Source organism: Argentina silus, assembly GCF_951799395.1.
Source record: "Argentina silus genome assembly, chromosome: 4".
NCBI classification, from domain to species: Eukaryota; Metazoa; Chordata; class Actinopteri; order Argentiniformes; family Argentinidae; genus Argentina; species Argentina silus.
In genome coordinates this window covers 869,837-891,787 of record NC_139658.1, presented here as the reverse complement: position 1 = coordinate 891,787, position 21,951 = coordinate 869,837, and the positions used below count along the sequence as shown (strand labels likewise).

At 41.7% G+C, this 21,951-nt stretch overlaps 1 protein-coding gene across 1 annotated transcript; it reads left to right on the top strand.

The window, feature by feature from the left end:
* Positions 1 to 410: 410 nt before the first annotated feature.
* gpr27 (G protein-coupled receptor 27) lies at positions 411 to 1,526 on the top strand (the record flags this gene model as incomplete). The annotated part of the gene is made up of 1 exon (XM_083669310.1): positions 411 to 1,526. The coding sequence occupies one exon, from the start codon at positions 411 to 413 to the stop codon at positions 1,524 to 1,526; it is 1,116 nt and encodes a 371-aa protein (XP_083525436.1).
* Between the last annotated feature and the right edge of the window lie 20,425 nt (positions 1,527 to 21,951).

Below are 21,951 nucleotides of genomic sequence, written 5' to 3'. Positions count from 1 at the left end.
CTAAACGGATCCATTTAAGATGACGCGCAAAGACTGCATGTTTAAGAGCAGTCGGTTTTCTATCAGTAGAAAATGGAACTACGAACACGGGTGTATTTCATATTCGAAACGGACACTTGTTAGATAAAGGATAACAAGAAATTAAATGTAAACGATGACTTCATCGCCTAATTCAATGGATCTGAATCGCTATTGAAATATCAATCCAGGGGAATAATGATTCTAAAGCGGTTAAAACGTAGATGCTGTTCCCTCTGATGTAATGCAACATACACAGCTTGTCTATGCATCATGTTAATTCCTCGCCGGTCAATTTTCATCAATCAGTGATACTTGGACTGGAGGAAGCAAGTCCACTTGATGTGGGAACATAGAGTCAACGCGCCTTTGACAATAGATTGGTTGCATAGATGGCAAATACAAGTGAGTTTGGGGAAAGCAACCCTTCTCTACAGAATTATGCTATCACTGCCTCTGCGGTGAAACTGGCCTCGCTCGGTCTGATCATTTGCATCAGCCTCGTAGGGAATGTGGCGCTGTCCCTGCTGGTGCTGAAAGACAGCTCCCTTCACAAGGCTCCGTATTATTTTCTACTTGATTTGTGCTTGGCAGATATAATACGGTCTGCCGTGTGCTTTCCCTTTGTGATGATATCAATCAACAACGGTTCCACTTGGACATACAGCGTTATAAGTTGCAAAATAATTGCTTTCATGTCAGTCCTTTTTTGTTTTCATGTAGCGTTTCTGCTTTTCTGCGTCAGTATCACCAGATATATGGCGATAGCACACCACAGATTTTATTCCAAACGAATGACATTATGGACATGTGTTGCAGTTATTTGCATGGTTTGGACCCTTTCGATTGCTATGGCTTTCCCCCCGGTATTCGACGTTGGCACCTACAAATTTATTCGTGAGGAGGAACAGTGCATTTTCGAACACAGATATGTGAAAGCAAACGACACCCTGGGTTTCATGTTGATGCTGGCTGTCATCGTGGGCACAACACACGTTGTTTACATAAAGATGCTTTGTTTTGTTTACGACCACCGCAAGATGAAACCTGCTCAGCTGGTCCCAGCTATAAGCCAGAACTGGACCTTCCACGGGCCAGGTGCGACTGGGCAGGCAGCCGCCAATTGGATTGCAGGATTTGGACGTGGTCCCACCCCTCCAACATTGGTGGGCATCAGACAAGCCTCACATAATGGAAACAGAAGGCTACTCGTCTTGGATGAATTTAAAATGGAAAAACGCATAGGTAAAATGTATTACATGATAACATTGGCCTTTCTTCTCCTCTGGGCCCCATATATTGTGGCGTGCTACCTTCGAGTGTTCGTCAAAGGCGGCACCATTCCACAGGTTTACCTTACTGCGGCGGTGTGGATGACGTTTGTTCAAGCAGGGGCGAATCCAATTATTTGTTTCATATTCAACAAGGAGCTACGGATGCGTCTCAGAGCCTGTTTCCCATGCTGTTTGAGCACACAGACACCAATGGAGCCATATTGTGTCATCTGAAAGGTTACGATGGTGTTTTCGACCAGTGAAAAACGAATAGCCTAATTCGTGCAGGGCATATTGCCTCTGATTTACGGTTATTTTCTCTGTTGCTATGCCTCCAGTGTTCAATTTACCAACACAATCTTATAAAGCCCATATTTTTGCCACTTCCACATTCAGGAAGTGCAAAAAGTTGCAAGTGGCAAGTCTTGATTTCAAATATTAATAATTTAGCGTATTGTAAGAATCTTATCAGTATTTCTTTAAATAAGTCAGTTCAGTGAGATAGCATATGACATGTATATAGATTCCGTAAAGCTGTTTTGTTGCCTTGTTCAAATCTTTTTTTTTTTTTTTTTATCAAATATGTTGTATCTTTCATAAAATCTTCGTAGAATTATTTGTGTGAACAAAGTGTTAAAACTCACATTTAAAGTTTTTGCAAGTATGTTCTTCATGGATTTTAACATTTGATGATAAAATGGGTCCCTTGCACATTCCCTGTAAAATATACATATATAATTTTTCTATGGACAAGAACAATGTGACTTCAAAAGGAGCAAATAATCAGTGCTACAGAGATGTTTGCATTGTTTGTATTTCTGAGTAAATAAACAACAAATGGATGATTAGTATTGTTTTGATTCTGTAATGAGTGAAGGGTCATTGTGTTAGGTCATTGTGTTCTGAATTCATTCATGCATTGTGCATTAGAAATGCATTGTGCATTAGAAATGCTATTTGAATGTTTTGACATGGGAATGAAGTGAACAAAAAGTATGTTCTGAATAAGGGTTGTGTTGATCAGTAAACTTGTAAACTGACTCAGTGCAGTGTTGCTCTATTGAAAGACAAGAAAAGTTGAATCCAGACAAAAAGTTGAATTCATACTATTCTCATGCTATCTTCTAATATTATAAGGATGCTGCCTATAATATGGTTATTTAAGTTATTAAATTGGCAATGCCAAATTGATTACCTTTGGCAGATATGTTAAAATTGAATTCCCTTTGCCCTAGCTGTTTATACTGTAAAATAATATTTCATATAATTTGCACAGCAATGCAGACTTGGGAGTCAATAAGTAGGCTACTACTAGATTATGTTTTATGTATGATGTTATTTGCATAATGCAGAGGGACATGATAGTTTTCAGCATTACCAAATGTACCTTTTAAGTGAGCTCTGTGGAGCAATCAGAGTGTTTGACCAGCCATCAGAATTTTAAACGGATGAATAATGTCATATGACTATATAATTGGTGCTGCAGTAAGAGACCATATTGCCTCTATGTTATTGTTTCAGGCCAGATCAAACATGCCATTGTTCTGATAAGACCATGTACAGTATGTATGTAGTATAGTCATCATTTGTTTTATCTTTCCTGGTCTCCCTGGGATAGTGATTGAGCTGCTGAACTCAGTATCTGTGCAGAGCTTCCAATTCACCTCCATCATCCCTGGCCTCACTGTATTCATAACCATTACCATCACAACATGCCTGCCTCCTACTGACATCTGCTCTGCTCTGCTCCGCTCCCAGCATGTACACGGCTATCAGTGTAAATCTCTGTGGCCCCTTAGCATCTCTAACTTCCTCACTTGCAAATTCATGAAATAGTAATGCAGGTCAGGAATTTCTTGTGTAACAATTTGCCTCAGGGGTACTCTCTTCTACTTTGTGGTGCTGATAAATGGCTCTTGCAGTGTACTGTATGTGTACTGCCAGATTTTGACCATACATGTGCTTTAATTTTTATCTTAAAAGCAATTATAAAAAAATAAAAAATAAAAAAATTTCAAAGGCACAAAATACAATGACACATACAAAGACATACAATACATGTGAATGGAAGAGTGGAGGGTGTGGGTTGCTGCGTGGTTCAGCTCACATACCCAAACCCACCCCGCAGAGTGAGTGTTAGAATTAAATGTAAGCAAGAAAAAAACAAACCAGGAGAAAAACAAACCAAGACAAACCAAAACCAACCAACTAGACAAAAACAAACAAAAGATTAAAAGCAATTCTGCCAAGCTGAAATATTTCCCATAATTATGTAACATTAGATTTATAGATTAAGTCAGCAAGTAGCCTCTATTGTGTATCAAGTAGCTATTTTCTTATTGCAGAGAATCTGTGCCACCGTCCTCTGGGTTTAACTGCTTCAAAAAAGCAAGGGTATCCACACAGGGGCCTATACAGGCCAATACCACCATACATACTTGCTGACTATGTTGCTACTGTTAGAGATAAAGTGGAACTGTCAGGCTCATGAAGGGCGATTGTAACACAGTTTCATGTACTATATACATCTAGAATAAACTATATTGTTACTCAGCTTTACATCATTTTAAAGGCCACTTCGTTTTAGTATCTTACTTTTCACTATATAAAACAATGTCTGTGTATTATGTTTTGATATTGCTATTGTAATATGTGGGCCTTATATTGAAATACACATCATAAGAGTCTGCCAGCTACTGTTAGTTTTGGCTAATAAATTGGTATTCATCATAGAATATAGCCTCTAGTCTCTGCCAGTGTACTATGGGTAAGCTCCACTATTTGGGGCATTGATGTGTCAAAGATCGCTCCATCAAGAGGCTATGCTGTATGAATACGGAGAAACAGTATTCAGTCTGAAATGTAACCAGAGCTGCATAACACAGTTCCCCATTAATAAAGTATGAGTCAACGAACATTGGTCCCCTTGCCCATCGGACAAATCTAATTATAGCTTTGAGCTTTGAACAAATGCACTGTAAAATATAGCCTGACAATGACTAATTTTCAGAGCTGTCCAACTTCCGGGGACCTGCTCCCTCATATTACAGAGAAAGCTATTTCATAGCTAATGTGAGTGGGGAATAGTACTTTATGTTTTTAACCTTTTCATTCCAAGACTTTCAACGATCGGCAAGCTACTGTAGTCGACCACTCGTTCTAGGGCCCACAATATTTGGGTAACAATATGCAACCAAAAGTTAATAACAGCAACATTTTCCCCATGTCCATATACCACAGTTAGTTATCTGATCAAGAGAAAGCCTGTTAATTAATACACTCTACTAACAATAATGGTGAAGTATTATTACTCTTATTATTTCGAGCAGAGAAGACATAGATTTACATCATGCCTTTCAACATGGCTCAGTTTTAGTAAGATGATCATTATCATTGCACTTCTGCCTTGTCTCCCTAGAGGGCAGCTGCACACTCTGACTTTATTAGGGAGTAGAAAATTGAGCTATGCAATGTACCATGATAGTCAAGATGGAATCAAAAAATCCAGAAGCCGAACAGCTGTTCAACAAAGGTGAAAGTCAAGTTGAATATCACAATCAATATTATTCTTTCTTAATATGAAAGTATGGTCATTGCACAGGAACCTGCAAATAAGACACTTTTCCACTTTCTTATTTTATTTTCACGTCAAAAACAGGTCCAGTGCTTGAATGGTAGAGCCTACCAATGATAAATGATAAATATATTGTATGCAAATAATGTCAATGTCACTATCAGTCATAGATAGTGGTCTTCATTGTCTTTGTCACTAATTTTACTAAGCAAAATAGCTATTTTCAAAATAGTCTATGGAAAATAACATTCAAGAATCTTTTTATAAAGAATGTACAAATTCACACAATTCTGAAAATCATCTGTGGAAAATTACTTGGGTGGCCGTTATTCTAATACAGCACACTAATACTTGAAAATTACTTGAAAATTAAAATGTGTTACGAAATACAGATCCAAACATTAATCTTGATTTAGAATGGCAATGCTATACATGGATGGCAATATATGCCATCATGAGGGTCATGGGTTGTTTTATTGGGTTCATTCTGAATTCTAGAAACATGACGAGGCAGAGAAAAATTGGGCTTTGCAAATGTAACTAAATTCATTATGAAAAGTACACACATTATTACATAATTCATCTTAAATAAATGAATAAAATGGAAACAGGACTTAACATGTACAGTATACCAAACTGTTAAGTAACTACAGATGTATTAAATCACTATAAATGTTCTTTAGAGGTAGTAGTCTTTGTACTTGTACGGTGAAAGACATTTTGATTTGCCCTCTGCTGTGGTGATGCATGCTAGATTTGGCAGACACGGACATGTGTGATGTTGTCTTTTGCCAAAGAATGGAACCTGGAAACAGAAACAGAAACAGCAATTGAATGGGTGCTTTACTCCCCAGTCACTCCCCGTTAAGTGCCATGAGAAGTTGGGACCTCGATTTAACACCTTATCCGAGGATGGCATCCTCTGCAAGGCAGTGTCCCATTTACTGCCTTGAGGCATTGGGGTCCCCTAGACCAGAGGGAGGAGTGCCACCTACTGGTCCTCTAACACCACTTCTAGAAGCCTCGGTTCCCCAATGAAGGATTGACTGAGGCATACCCTGCTTAGCTTCCCAGACAATCCAGCAGAGAGATGCAGGGTGGTGTGGCTGCTGGCAAATGAGGAGGAAAGAGAACAAATAATGTATGGATCTTGACCCACCTTGTGACTCATGGGATGGCAGTCCTCCCCCTCTAGTCCCATAGGAGCACACATATGTAGGCTCCGGATCCACAAACTAACTGCACAACACATCCCGCCACCACACTGAGAGTCCTTCCCACAGGCCTGGAGAGATTGCACAAATGCATGTATTGCCACACACACACACACACACACACACACACACACACACACACACACATACAGAGAGAGAGATATGCACAAATTCAGGCAAAGTGCAATAGTTTGTTTTTTACATAATTACTTCAATATTGGTATTGAAGTACTGAAAGAATAAAAACAAGCTGATAAATGCCAGAGAGATAATGAAATTGGATTTGCATTTTCTAAATAGTGCTGCATCTCAGTGAAGCCCTTTTGTCCAAAAATATGTTGGTAATGATCATTGTACGATTTCATGATTTTCCAAAGGGATCAGGAAATTGCACAGAGGAATATCAACGACTTGAGTGACTGCTCCCACATTGAATTAAATTATGGAGAGAGGTGAAGGAGGATGGCTGCATGCACCTCAGTTCATATCAGCATCCCTATATGTGTAAACTATTCTGGCAGTTTCTGCTTTTTAAATAGCATTTCAATTCATGACAGAATTACTGTATACACAAAATAATCAAGCTGACTAAACGATTAATGGCCTGAATTATAAACACAGTTTCCACTTCATTCTAAGTGCTGCTCAAATTATTCATTTGACTTTCTTTGCTAATTCAATTCTGCAAAAATGTCCATGCTTAAAAATTACTAACATGAAAAGGAAACATGTTTCACAGTTGTACTGTACATACTACAATGTATACACAGAGCTGTACTTTCTATGTAAATACCATATCAGTGCATAGTATTAATAAGTTAACACTTGATAACCACTGTGGTTAGGTGTTTACAACCTATTTCTGCTACAGGTTGTGTCAATAGGGTGTCATTGTGGTTACACCAGGAATTAAACGTTTTTTAATTCACAAATATTATAATCAACATTTGTTTTAGATCTTATTGCAAGAATATTGCCCCTTGATAATATTTGCAAAGGCAGTGTCATGGGTGGCTGGACTTGAGACATTGATTGTGAAAATATGCGGAATTGCTACATCATGCAGATCTCTTTCTCTAGAGGATAGCTATACTAGAATTGGTAGCAATATAAATCACTCTGTCACCAAAGCTTCAGATTGGTGCCTCATACAATTGTTGAGAATAACATGATTGTTATAAAGGAACACATAATCACCACTTACTGTATGCATGTTGATTAAAAAGAAATCTAGTAGAAAGAGCAATATTAGCAATACTGATATCACTTGCAAGGAACTCAATAGTTGAAACAAAAGGCTGTTACATACTTTCCCATCTGTTATCACTTTTGATTGTGAGATCTATTGTGATATTCTTTTGTTACATTTCATTTTCATTTTCAGCCAAAATCAGTCATCACATTACCAGTAATAGTATGTTTTTATAAACAAGTATCATCCACTCATAACTAACTATCCCCCTGTACCTGTTGGCTCCCACTTACCCCTGTGATGACAGCTGAAGATCCATGGGACACAAGCAATAGGCAGAAGAGCATGAAAAAGCTGGACCTCATGATTATGAATTATCGTCCAGCTCCTTGGTCCTCTAGGGTGATAGAGACGTTCTGCTGTGATGTGTGTGTGTACAGTATGTGTGTGTTTGTGCTTTAGTATTGACTTGGAGAGAGAAATGGCCTCTAAAATCTAGTGTTGAGGGGCAGAGGGTGATTTATAAGCCCAGCCTGCCTTTCAAAGTCTCAATGAGTCACTCGCACCCGCATCACCTGAGAGAAAAAAATAAAAGCCCAAGGTAAACCTCAACACGACAAGATCCCTCCACATGTATGTCCATTCTTGTCCATTCTTCTCCACCATTAGCATACTCATCCTTTAGGTGACCCCATATGCCTCTTGTTTTGTCCTCCTTCACAGAGTGATGCATCATTAAATCATGTTTTCTATCCAATATATAAATTACTATTCTTCAAGTGACAAGCAATCAAATATCAAATGTATGTGTACAATTGTATGTTCATTGTATCAATAGGATCCTTAGTTCCTTAAAATGCTACCTCAATGAAAATGATCATGCCAACTGAATTTCAATTTGTTGAGTTAAGTAGAGTCTTACATTGAATTAAGTTTATGTTCCTGTTCTCTTTCATGCACCAAGGCCAGACATGTGCGTACAGCTTCAAATATTAATTCTGATATGAGCGAGGTTGTGAAGACAATATCTCAAGGCCTCTGACCTAAAAGACTACCTTTCTACTTATTATTAGAATTCACTATGTATGACAATGAAAACAGGAGTCATCTTAGAAAAATATTTTCCAAAGAAGGAATAATATACCAATTCATTTGTGCGATGTTCAGCAGCAGGAGGCAAAGAGTCCTTGGGCTTCAATGCCAGAAGTTAATTTTTTTTTGCAGAAAACCATTATTTTCATATTCCAGTGAAGCCAAAGGAAGAGGTGGACATAGCTTCAACCAACCTTGAACCGAGGTGTACGCAAATTCTGGGAGGGGTGATTCTTTCAAAGTTAAGTTATGTTTTTTTTACCTTGAGAAAGAGTTATGCCACCTTCCTTTCCTAGTGATGCCAAATCATTTTAAGGTTTTAACAGCTAGTGATGTAGATGCAGCATTTTGATCACCCCCTGCTTGAATCCTGGAGGCGTCGTTGACTGAGTTGGGTGTGTTCCAGAACAGTGGCATCACCTATAAGCAGCTCCAGGGGCTGAATTCTTCCTCATCAGTGGGTCAGGACTTGACAGAGCCACAGTGACAGTGGTAACTAAGTCACACAGGAAGCTAAAAGACAGTCCCCTGCTTCAGGGCAAAGGTCACAAGGTCTAGAGGGAATGACAATGAACTAAATGGCACAGTCATAAGAAGCAGTGCGACTTTGAATAGAACAGAATATGAATAAGCTTGTCACTTGAATGCATCTACCTACAGACTAATGGCTTCCTTCTCTCATTCAACAGAGAGCAGGAACCAAGCTGCATACTCCATTGGCTGACTTTGAGATCTGATCCACTGCTGCTGTCATGAATGGTAGGAGACAGCAGCCAGCAGTGTGTTTCAGCTACAGGGTAGACTTGTGATTTTAATGCCACACTGACTGAGTGCCAGGAGCTGGAATTACTTGGCAAGCATCCCTCCAGAGTACTGCTTCCCTGATATATCATTATCATTATTTAGTATATCATTACTCCTTCATCATTGCACATATCTAGGTGTTGGCAAGAGAGCAAAACACAAGATAGAAGAGCTTGCACAAGAGCATCACCTGGATCAACGGTTTTGTAGGAAGGAAATATTTCAGAGAGCACTCAGTGTGTCACACTCCATGATTTAAGAACATTGTAGCAAAAATGTGAATCAATTCAACATTTCAGAGATGTAGAATTTAATATATCATTAGTCTCTATATTCCAGTGACAACATAACTATACAATGGAACCATTAGCTTGGCAAGGAGTGCCAGTGTGGATGTACTGTTGGTAAATTCTGATCTGGTTTCATCACCTCAAGTGACTTATGAAAATATGGGTTACTGGTAACGGAAAGCTTTAATGTGGCTCTGAGATTTTTCTACTTTTTCTGTTACCCTGAAGACAGTGAATCATTATTTGAATCATATTTTACAGGCATACCATTTATGAAAGTGTAATGACGTACTCAAAATTAAATGGCATCCTAGTGATGACTATGATGAATATGGATTAGAATGATCATGGTAAAAATCAGGCATGTTATGGTGTATTACAAAACTAAATGTGTGTATCATCAATAATTCTACCTATTTTGAGATTATCTTGATTTGAAGTGTATTTTTTTGTCCTACATACAGATTTCCCCAAAACAATTCCAAAGGGATGTCAATTATTAAAGATAATTTGATACATATGCCATCTCACACATAAAAACAACTCCATCTAGTAAAAGATTTTTTTTTTAATTTTCACACACTGTTTACCAAACACTCCCAAATGTTCCACAATAACATAACCTGTCTAAGATTTATTTACTACAGTGGGTTATAGAATGTCCCCATTGTGTATTTATCCTGCTCGCCAGCACTGAGATTTCAGAGACAGTCACACGAGACACTGGGCTGATGTGTGCCATCACACACACCGTTACACTCAGAGACGAGCATTTGGTTAATTCGGAAAGTATTCTACCACAGTCATGGTAACTTATAGAGTAGGGGTTATTTTTGGAGCAGGCTTTTCTATAAATGTTCCTGTTCCTGGAGCTGCTGGGGGAGAAACTGCATGAGGAAGCATCATGACAGTGGCGTTTGGCAGCCTGACAGACAGGAAGTACAAAGCAGCCGCAGCAATTACTGCCTCACAGGACAGCGTTTGGCTGTGTGAGTAGACTAATGGCTCTGATATGATGAAGACTGAGAGCCAAGAGATGGGTTTGCATCACCGACAAAGCCTACTTCCTTGGTTTGTGTGCAGGGTACAGCATGGATGAACAATACACTGTACATGAATAAAGACATCCACATTAGTCTCTTCTGGATCTGTCCCTAGTCCCAAAAGGTCTAATTTCCTTTGCTTTTATAAGCATGTGTCAGGGACACATGCTATGAGATTTATGATGTATTGTGAACATCAGGCTCTTTTTGGCCTGCACCTCTCCTGACTGGATCAGACCCCAGGGAGGACATAATGTTTGCTGTTGAAATGTCTCGTATGACCATTTGCGGGGTGTGCATCCTTCCCTCACGAGGCGCCGCAGGATGCCAGCACATCTCTCCCCTCATAATCTGATGCTTTTTATCTACATGACATGGCCCTCTCCCACCTGCTGGGATGATCCCACAGAACGGATTAGGGAAGCGTGAGGGAGACAAGAGAGAGGGAAACTGAACTGGGAGAGCAGAACATGAGTGAAATCCCAGGGGCTCCGGCAAAATGAGTTCCCTTTAAATTGCCGGCCATGCTTAATCCCACAGTGGTATAACCCCTATGGTGCTGTAGTGTGTGTATCTGCCCTTAGGCTATGATGTGTAGAAGGAGAACCCACCAGAGGAAGAAGACAAGGGCATGGCAAAATAGCAAAATGATTTACTGCATATTCATTATTACAGGGTATAATCCTATATATCCTATTTCTAAATCCTGTTTCCCATTTCTCTAAAACTGTTCTCACCATGTTAATCCTCAATCTGTAAGAGATGTTGACATTATGGCAATAGTTTCTTTTGTACACATATGAATCAATTTATTGTCCTAAAAAAATACAATGTGTGTGACGTCTGTGACATCAAACCTCGATCATTTATAACCATGGACAGAATGTACAAATTCAAGGTCGCAAAAACAGCTGTGAACATTCTACAACAAGAAATAGTTGTGAGCTACAGCAGCATGTGGTGTGGTAAGGCTCAATGGCAAAAAAATAAACGTAGCCATCGTTATTTACAGGTTTTAGCATCATAAACAAACAAAGTATGTGATATATACTGTATATATATATATATATATATATATATATATATATATATATATATATATATATACTGTATTATACAGGGCTTGAGGCTATTATTAAACCCCCCCTTCCAGTCAAAATCGAACATTATAAGATGAAAATAACTATAAGGATATAAATATACAACCATTCTGGTCTGAAATAAGACATTTTGTTAAAAAAATTGATACGTAGACCAAAAGTCAAAATCCTTAAAATCTGAGATATGTCCTTTTGAGGGCATGCAATCGATCTGACGTCATCCAGCTGAGTTCTCTCCCCAATCAACCATGCTAGCAGGGACAAAACAATCCCATTTTCGGCCAGATTGCAATCATTTTGTCACAGTCTATGTGTACAGGGTGTCACACCTACACAAAGTAGCCTGTACAATCAGAATTAGATCCAGAAAATATGTGACCTTCAATTGTGATACACGTGTCCTTTTTTGCAAATGGTCAACATACAGCGCATAAATTCAGAGAGATGTCCTTGCTTCCTCCACAAAGACATCTCCTCAAAGCCAACTCACCATTCACACCTGCATCCTAGGCCTAATAGCCACTTGGGCTTCTCTAGCATGAAGAATACAGTTCCACTTCCACCTATGCTGAGTTTGTCTATGTGTCTTAACCTCTCTGACTCAGTGAAGGACCATCTGTCTCTCACTCAGGGAGAGCAGAGCTAAAGTAATGTCATATGGTTCCATATGTATTTTATGGGATAATATTGGGTCGCAGGTTCACAATTGTAACTTTTCTGTTTCACAGATGAGGTGGTAGGCTGTAAATCTTGGCCAGATCCTTTTTTCTCCAAACTTTCCTCTTCAAAACTTTCCTTTCACTCTGGTCCATGATAATATTCATCTTATCATCTTACCTTTTTCCAGACCTCTGCAGGTTTTTTAGGTACTTTCTAGCAAACTGTAACCTGACCATCCTTTTTTAGGATAACTAGTGGTTTGTACCTTGTAGTGAAGCTTTTTAGTGAAGATTTTGGCTATGTTTCAGATTTTTTTGGTATCTTGATTTCTGCCTAATAATGGCTTCCTTGACTTTCACTGACACTTCTTTGGTCCTCATGTTGACACACACCAATAGCAAACTCCAAAGGCAAACTCAAAGCCTAGAATCAATACTAAACATTGACAGCTCTCTTATGCCTGCACAAATTATGTGACAGAACACACTTGACTTACCCAAAACGCCTGTTAAGCCAATTGTCCCATTACTTTTGGTTACCCTAAAATAGGGGGACTATGCATAAAAAGTGTTCTGAATGGTGAAACCAATATGTACACAAATACCATCAAATAAAAACTGGGAATCTCTACTTCAACCTCTGCATAAACATTTGGAGTGTAGAGCCAAAAGAAGAAAAAACGCTTCACTGTCCCATTCCTTACGCAGGGCACTGTATATGCCAACGTTTTTATTGCCTCTAGGGCAATAAATGTGGATGTGGACATTTAACTGTGTATAAACAAACACAGTGCGGAGATCAAACACATCACTGCTGCTGGGACCGGTGCTGTGCTCCGTGCAGCGGACTGCTCCAGCGTGACGCTAACGCGCGGTGACATAGGATGTTCGGATCGCCACGGGCCTTGGCACCCTGTCACATGGGGTGGGTCATGTGAGGGCCTGAGTAAGTGAGCTGTCACAGCAGATTAGCTCTGACCACATCCCAAACCTCATAAATGCCTCATCACTGCGGATCACTGTGATGAAAACACTGTTATGGGTGCCCATAACTCCAACACCACCACCTCTGGCAACATCTGGTATTCCCTCAAGATATCCCCACCCTGTTTATCTTTAGATGACAGCCAGAGAGATGCAGGGTGGTAGAGCCGCTGGCAAACATTACGAGCTGAGCCACACTACCTGTATATCCCACATTTTCACAAAGATTACATAAATAGAATCCCTACTGCTTGTATTTCAGCCCGTACAGACAGAAAGAACGGTCAACCTCTCTATACAGCATGGTAGAAATGCCTGACTTCAGGAGGATCAGACTAATACTTCATTTTACAACATAACCTGCTTTGACTGGAGTCAACATATCACAGCTTTCAACATTTTCAAAACCCAAACAAATCCCACAGCATCTATGAAGTAGAAACCAATGTGAATACTGCTCATCTTTCATCAAAGAATCTTGGGCCGGCACAGCAATGTTGAGAGAGTCTTTGAGGATGCCAGCCATGGAGGCAGCACATCTCCCTGGCGGCGAAGCGAAGAGCAATGTGAGAATGGGACTGGGGTCAGTGAATCCCCCCTGAGGAGGTCTATCAAGGCATTAAAAGCCTGCCATGCACCAGGCCCATCTCTTATTCTGTCTGCCCATATCCTCTCTCCTGCTCTCTGCCTCTGGATGTGATGCTAGAGTGGTACCTTCCTCCTCCCCACATCAGCAGCCTCAGCTTACCCAACACAGCCTGGGGTTAAGATCCACATACAGCATACGGCCCAGATAACAAGGTGCTCCCCTCATTAAAGACTAGAGATCTGGCAGCCCATTCCCCTTCCCCTCTCCTTCCTCCCTCCTCCACCCCTCCCCCCCTGAGGGTCAGAAGCCTGTGATGGAGGATGTGTGATCCGTGGCTGGGTAAAACATATTCAACCACTGTGCCTGCTCTTTATGGCAATGTTTGGAGGGTAATGGAATCAGTTGAATCTCACTGAGGGATCCTACAATGGGATCTGCCCTCACTCTCACACCACTGAGGAACATGGTGAACACAGCACAGTGGGGATCCTAAGAGGTTGTGCTGTGTGTCAAACAACCTACACGAGTAAACATACAGCATCCTTGGAGATAGCGGAGCAGCAATTACCATGAATAAACATCAGCATGCATAATCAGACAGCTCTATCCTGTCCACATTCCCTGTTAATTGGGACTGCATTTAATGAGTAGCTAGACCCTGTGGAAAAAGGCTAGGTATACTTTCTTAATTACAGAGATACACACGCAATTCACCACATACTTATCTGTTAAGAATGCAAAAGACCAGCACCATAAAATCAAGCCTATAGCAACTTGGATCTGGCTGAGGATTTAACATGTAACAAAATGATCCCTTTGTGAATATAGCAGCATCAGTATTAGTTGGTAAATAATTTATAACCAGTTTTATATTAAATTATAAACCATTTACATACAAACAGTTATACATGGTGTTTGCCAAATAGGGAGCTTGCAATCAGGAGAGTTATTAATGCTTTATGAATGCACTTTTAAAGGCTTTGAAAACTAACACTGATGTGAAATCATGCAAATTTATTGCACAGTTGGGGAACAGTTATTTCCTGACTTGTGGGGATGATTTGGCTGGCACCAAACACATTTTTACATACAATGTAAAAATCTCCCAAAATACAGTACAGATGTCACCATGATTTTTTGCCCCTTGGGCCATAGTTGAAATCCTGATGTCCTCATTTAAATATGTCCACCGTTCAGGTTCCCAGATTGGATTTTATATACTTACCCCTTCTCTGTGTTCACTGATTTGTGGTTAGTGCTCTGAGCTTATTTGGATTAATCCATGAGATGAGCTGGGGCCCAAAGGGGGCTCAGCAATGGAAGAAGAGTCAAAGGGGCCATCTCCAAGGGAGTCCTGCTGAGCCTCTCCCTCATTGAGGCGTTCCACAGAGATGACACCCTCCACCATGGGAGGCTGGCAATGGGAGGAAGGGCATGTTGTAAGCAGGGTGGGAATTTCACGACGGCCACGACGGCCATGGCCGTCGTTGCCCCGCACTTTGGCCTTGATGCCCTGTGAAAAAAAATTCAATTTACGGCCAAGGTGGCCTTTGTGCCCCTGTCAAAGTTCCAGTGTAAACAACGCTAGTGACGCGTGATGGGCTTTTATGGAATTACAGCCACCCTAGTGCGCACAGTAGGATAGTCCCGCGTCTGTGGATCAGAGCGCCGTAGGCTAGTCCCGCGTCTGTGGATCAGAGCACAGTAGGCTGGTCCCGTGTCTGTGGATCAGAGCACAGTAGGCTGGTCCCGTGTCTGTGGATCAGAGCACAGTAGGCTGGTCCCGTGTCTGTGGATCAGAGCACAGTAGGCTGGTCCCGCGTCTGTGGATCAGAGCACAGTAGGCTGGTCCCGTGTCTGTGGATCAGAGCACAGTAGGCTGGTCCCGCGTCTGTGGATCAGAGCGATGCTCTGCTGTGATTGTTCCAAAATAGAACTTGCGCAACTTCGCGAGCCGCGCAGGTGAAGTATCAACATCACATGCAAGAAGAACGTCAACAAAGCCTCCTCCTCAGCCTCTCAAAACGGGAGCAAGACAAGCACAGCCTATTTAAAGTCGACTCGTTAACGTTACTTTTTTTTTGCGTCATGAAAACTAGCGATAGCTAGCTAGTTGGGATAGCGCTAACGTCTTCCCTTCCTCAGGGAAAAGGGGTCGACATCTAGTGTTGCTTCTACTAGCAGATAGCTGTCAGCTACGGTCAGCTTTCAATCTAGTATTTTTCTTGCTAAGCGGTTTTGATATAATACATGACTGACTTATGTGGTTTATGGCTGAACTTAACGTATACGTTTAAGAAACACTATTGCTATTCAGCCATTTGTAATCTTAAAACGACTGGTGTTGACGTTAGTGCTCCACTTTTCTGTCATGTTGATTGACTAGCGATAGCTAGTGAGCTATCACTAGTTAGGATACGTCTCTCTTTGGAGGGGGAAAAAAGGTCGGCATCTATAAGTTACTTGAACCTGTGAATTTAGCCATTTCTCGCCAGTCCAAATACCCACAGTTGACCAAATAAATTTAATTGTAGCTCACTATTGTCACTCCAATATCTGACACTCGCAAAATGCCAAGAGGGTTACCTAGGCTAGAGGGTTACCTAGGCTACTGCACCTGACAGCTGACTGACTCCTGCTGTCAAGTAAACAACAGTCGCGTTACCATCAAACATCTTAATGCACGCAGATGCGCATTTTCTGTAGCCGAATTTTCACGAATGCAAGATAGAATATGTGAATGAGCTGGATGGAAACGCAACCAGTGTTGGGAAGTAACTGAATACATGTATTTGGGATTACGTATTCAGAATACAAAATTATGAGTAACTGTATTTTGTTACAGTTACATTTTCATTGAGTGGTATTTAGAATACAGTTACTTTGGTCAATTGTAGGGGTTACTTTTGGAATCCTTCTTATATGAATTTCTGGGCTTTTTGAACTCAAATTCTGACATTTCTTTTGTTTTTAAATTAAAACAAATGTTTTAATACATAATTAATGTTTCTTGGTGAATGAGAATGTTAAGGTATCAATCTGAAAGGTAAAACCAGCGTAATTTAACCCAACGGCCTTTGTGCCCTGTCATGTGGCCTTTGTGCCCTTAAAAAAAATGTGAACGGGAAGGCCAAAAAAAAAGCCCCTAAAATGACGAAATTCCAAGCCTGGTTGGGAACGACTCTAGTGAGTAAAAAAAAAAGATGGCGGAAGATAGCTAGCGCACCCGTTGCCTTAGCGCAATAGGCAGCGTTGCTATCTACCCTTGAGGTTAGCAGTACGAGAGGGTGCTAGCTCTGTTCGGTTAGCCACGTGCTCTAGTCATTCAAGCTAGCCAACCGTCCAAGTGGTTAGACGAAGCTCACTTGAGGAACCTAGCGAACGTTACACTTGGTGACTACCTGGAAATAATGCCGAACTAGTAAAGGCTTAATAGTTCAGGAACTACGAAACCCTAACTAGCCTACCTTTCTGCGAACATGTTCAAGCATGCAGCGAAACAATATAAGATTGTCAAAGCTAGCTAAAAAGAAATCCTTTACTCTCCATTTTGGTGCGTAGTTTCTTCCAAGGACATGCAGTCATCTACTGCTGTCGATTCAAACACATCAATGCCATTGTTCCCTTAACATTTTTAGAAAGGTAATTTCCTGTCTATTGAAGGGCACCACATATATCTTGTGAGCTACAGAAAAACCGTTAGTCTTTTTCCATCAATATTTGAACATTTTGGTACCATGTAATTCCATTCAATCAGATGGTGACAATCACCCCCAACTCATTTTGAATTTTAGGTATGAGGACATCTCCTAATACATAAAATACAACATGGGATCTACACTACAGAATGGAATATAAACTTAGCTCAACCAAATTTGATGTATGAAAACTAAAATGTTGATTTGGGGTCACTACCCATTTAATATGCATCTGTATAAGATGAAATGATAGGGAGACAATCACATAACAAGGAACGTTAACTCTCAGTTAGTCTGTGGCTCTCGTGAAATTGCTTTCTCTGCACTGCCCTGCCCTGCTTCTGAGATGCAGTCTGCACAGAGGCGTGCATCACACTGACAGTTAGGGATATGGATATAAACAGGCTATGCCCTGTAAAAGTAAACTGACAGTTATTAATATTTCTTTCTCTGTGCTTGGAGATAAAGTTGTACTTCATAGTCTTCATGCTTTCCGGGTGGAAAAGTCAATGCAGAGATTGTATCCTTCTTGACAGTCATCCTGGGCTCTGACCCTGTCACTCTACAACAACATTGAATTTGAGGCAGTTGTAAATGGAACAGGAAGAGATAACTGCAACAAAAATATTATGAATTGGTCTGCTGTCCATCTTCAAACAGAAACTTTGTATCAGCCATTAAGTGGAACTATAACTTTGAACTTGTCTCACTGTACTGAGGCAGTAAAACAATCATTGTGGCATTTCAGTTACTTCGCCAAGCCACATAGCTTACTGTAAAATCAAGAAAGTGCAAGCCTGTAATTGAGACCCCATCAATTGCTCAGAATGATGGTAATATTGATACAGTTAGGAGCAAGTGAAGGTTTCCTGAAAGTAAGACAGCCATTTAGTAGTATTCATTGTGAGACTTTACTGGACAGAGTAGCACTACAGTATGTGAATCATAGACAGAATGTACAATACAATTTTTATGTTTCTACGTTATCTTTCTCTCTCCTTGAGTGTGAGTGCCTCCCTGCCTGTGCATGTGTGAATGCGTGTGTGTGTGTGCATGGATTGTCAGTGATGTATGTGTGTTGGGCCAGACCAGTGGGCTGTGGGGAGTCAGTGATAAATCTATGCACTAGGCTGGATACATCCCTGGTTCCGCAGAGACTGGGGGTTGCATCTCTTCTCCTCCCAGACCTCTGTATTTCACCTGCCAGAAAGGAAGTTTATTAGCTTCAATGTTCTTTCTCCAGTTGATAACCTGACTTCAGTGCATGCAGACAACGGGCTACGTGTAGGCCAGAGTGAAAGAAAAATAATGTTTTTTTTTTTTTTTTTACATTTTAAATGTATTTTTCCAGGGGAGGTATAGTAAATGTGTTGGTTGTCACTCAGAAACGTACATGTTAGCAATTTCCCAATTTAGAAAATTGTGAGGGGGAATTGCAGGTGTGGTGGGGGGCCCTGAATTTTTTTTTACTATGGGCCCGATAATAGCTTTCCTGGCTTTTAGACAGTGTCACCATAATGGATTCTGTCCCATTTATCAGAGTTCCTTTCTCCCACACAGTCTCTTTGACAATGGCTCAGCCTAAATATCTCCCTGAATCCTATTCCCAGCAGCTGCCTGTAGACGGCACACTCTGAAAGGCCCTATGGGGTTATTCACTTCCAACAGGAGAGGAGAGCCTTTTCCTCTAAGTACTCTTGAAACATACTTTTCTTATGCTGTGCTGTGGGATTCCTTTACAGGAAGCACCAGCAACAACAGAGTGGAATGTATGACAGATGTTTTATACCCCTTAGTGACAAAATGACAATGAAAGGGCAGAGTGTCAAGGACAGTGGAGTGTATTTATTGAATTGTTTGGATTTCTCATTCAGCTAATGATAATACAATTAAAACCATAATTGTCTCAAACAACAAGCAAAGCAGACAATATTTGTTAATAATTACAGTAGCAGAGCTAGGATCAATACATTTATCTATTTTACAATCTACTCATTTCATTTCATGTGACTTTCAATCAATTGTTTTAAGCAAAAGGTGACACACTTGATTTGTGGTCTGCTTGTAATCAAGCAGTTAATTACACTTGCATCTATTGAGTTATGGATGACAATTGGGCTTCCCTTTAATTAATCTTGCATGGGTGTTCATTTGTTAATGGTGTTCAATAATGGATAGCCTGCCTGGGTTAGGGTTGGGGTTGGGGGGGGGGTTCCTGTTATCACTGTGTCTGTGCACACCAGTGGAGGCTGGTGAAGGTAGAAAAGGACGTGCTCAATGTAATGCATGAAATGGAATAACGAATGGTATCAAACACAACAAACCAAGGACAGTTTTAAATCAAAAATTAATTTCCTGTTTATGGCTTTATATAGATTTCAAGGTTGGAATCTACGGAACACTTTGCAGGGAAAACGTGAGGAAAGAGAAATTGTGGGGGGACATGCAGCGTTCGGCCTGTAGAGGGAGCTACAGGACTGTGGCCGGGGTTTACGAAAACGAGGCTTCGTTGCGCAGCTGTTGCGAATGAAGCCTCGTTGAGGAAATGGTTTAAGATGTGTGTGCCTCTGCTTTGGGGGGGGGGAGGCTGGAAAGCCAGGACTGGGAAGTGATAGGAAGAATTTGTAACAATTATCATAATAAACGGGACATTCCCTCATCACCACACTTTACCAACACCCTCGACTAGTGATGGGCAAATGAAGCTTTTGTGAAGCACTGAACCACTTGTGCCAATTGTTTCGAAAATGGGTTCATTACTCGAAGCTTCAGTTACAGTGACCTCTCCTGGCGAAGTGCAAGGCTGCAGTCAAATTAGGCAGGCTAGTTGGTGGACAGGAGGCTTTTAATTACACGCACGCACGCACGCACGAACACACACACCTCAATGAGCAGTGTTGGAGAAACTACTTTACTTTTGTAGAAAAGATCTTTTGTTCTGAAGCATCTTTGCTTTGATCAACCTTGGATTTAAAGTATTGTAACGACCCTGTGAAAGGCCCGTTAGCAATTCCGCCAAGGGAGTTACCGCTCTTGGTGTTGTGGCTAGCGCGGCCGGTTTGTAAGCGAAAGATTGCGAGTTCGATACCCGCTTAAGGCAAGCTGCTCTACCACGCCGTTCGCTACAGCATCTTTGCTTTGATGAAATTCTTTGATGCACACACACACTAAGACTGAATATCATGTTCTATTTACAAATAAAGATTGATGAATGTGTGTATTGTGTTATTGAGGAGAGAGTGCTGGGGAAAATATGGCATAGGTTGGGTGTGTTTGTGTAACTATGGCAGGGGGTGATTATGTGGGATGGGGAACACTCAAAGATTACAAGAAGAACACTCAGAGAATACAAACGCAATACCAACAACTCAACAGCAACAACGCACCTACTACGACAATCCACAAATTGTGCATTGTTTAGAGCGGTTATAAAGTGTTGAGGCACTCAAATTCAAAACTGTCGCAACCTTTCACCTGTCAGAATCGAGACGAGGCAGTGCCAGTGAATCACCTGATTGGACCGCGAACCAGTCAGGTGATTCATTCAGGCAACGAAGCAGTTGCTGCTTCGGACGTCATATGTCACGTGATTTTTTTCGCACCAAAGCAAGCTTCGAAGCAGTGCTTCGATAAAATTGTTGGTCAGTGTTTGAAGCACGTATCGAAGCTTCAGTGTCAAACTGCCATCACTACCCTCGACGCCTTCAACAATGCCCCCGGTCGAACCAGGCGCTCCTGGATCATGGACTGCATGCAGCCCGAATCCAAGAACGCATGGTGCGTATCATGCTGTATCCTTACCGGAACACGATACGCCGCTCCTGGTCCGGGGGGAGGGCCCGGTATGTCGCCGATGCCCGGCCGTCCGCATCGCCAACACACCCCCCCCTGTCGCTCGGGGTGCTGCCTGTGGGGCCAGGGCTGGCTCCGGATGTGCGCGCCCCTGCCATCTCGTCCACGGGGCGGGCGCCGGTCTTTCTCCTTCCGGTCCCTCGGGTTGGTCGTCATAGCTCGCGCGGTGGGAGGGAGAGATGGTCCTCTGCCAATCCTACGGTGGCCGCGAGATCCTGGGGTCGGTGGTACTGAACCCAGGCGGCGGTTCGGGCCGGGAGCCCCGTGAGGAATTGTTCTAACACTACCCGGTCCCCGACCTCCTCCGCCGAGCTGTTTCTCGGGTCCAGCCACCGCCACGCGCTGTCCCGCAGCCGCTGGGCGTAGGCGAAGGGCCGGCTCCCCTCCTCCATCGTCAGGGCCCGGAACCGGCGACGGTGCTCCTCCGGTGTGAGGCCCAGGCGGTCTCGAATTGCCCGGGCCAGGGACGGGTAGTCCCGTTGGGCGGCCGCTGGTAGGCTGTGGGCAGCGAGCTGCACCTCCCCTGACTCGCCGTCCGGCCACCCCGAGATCCTCGCCGTCCCTTCGA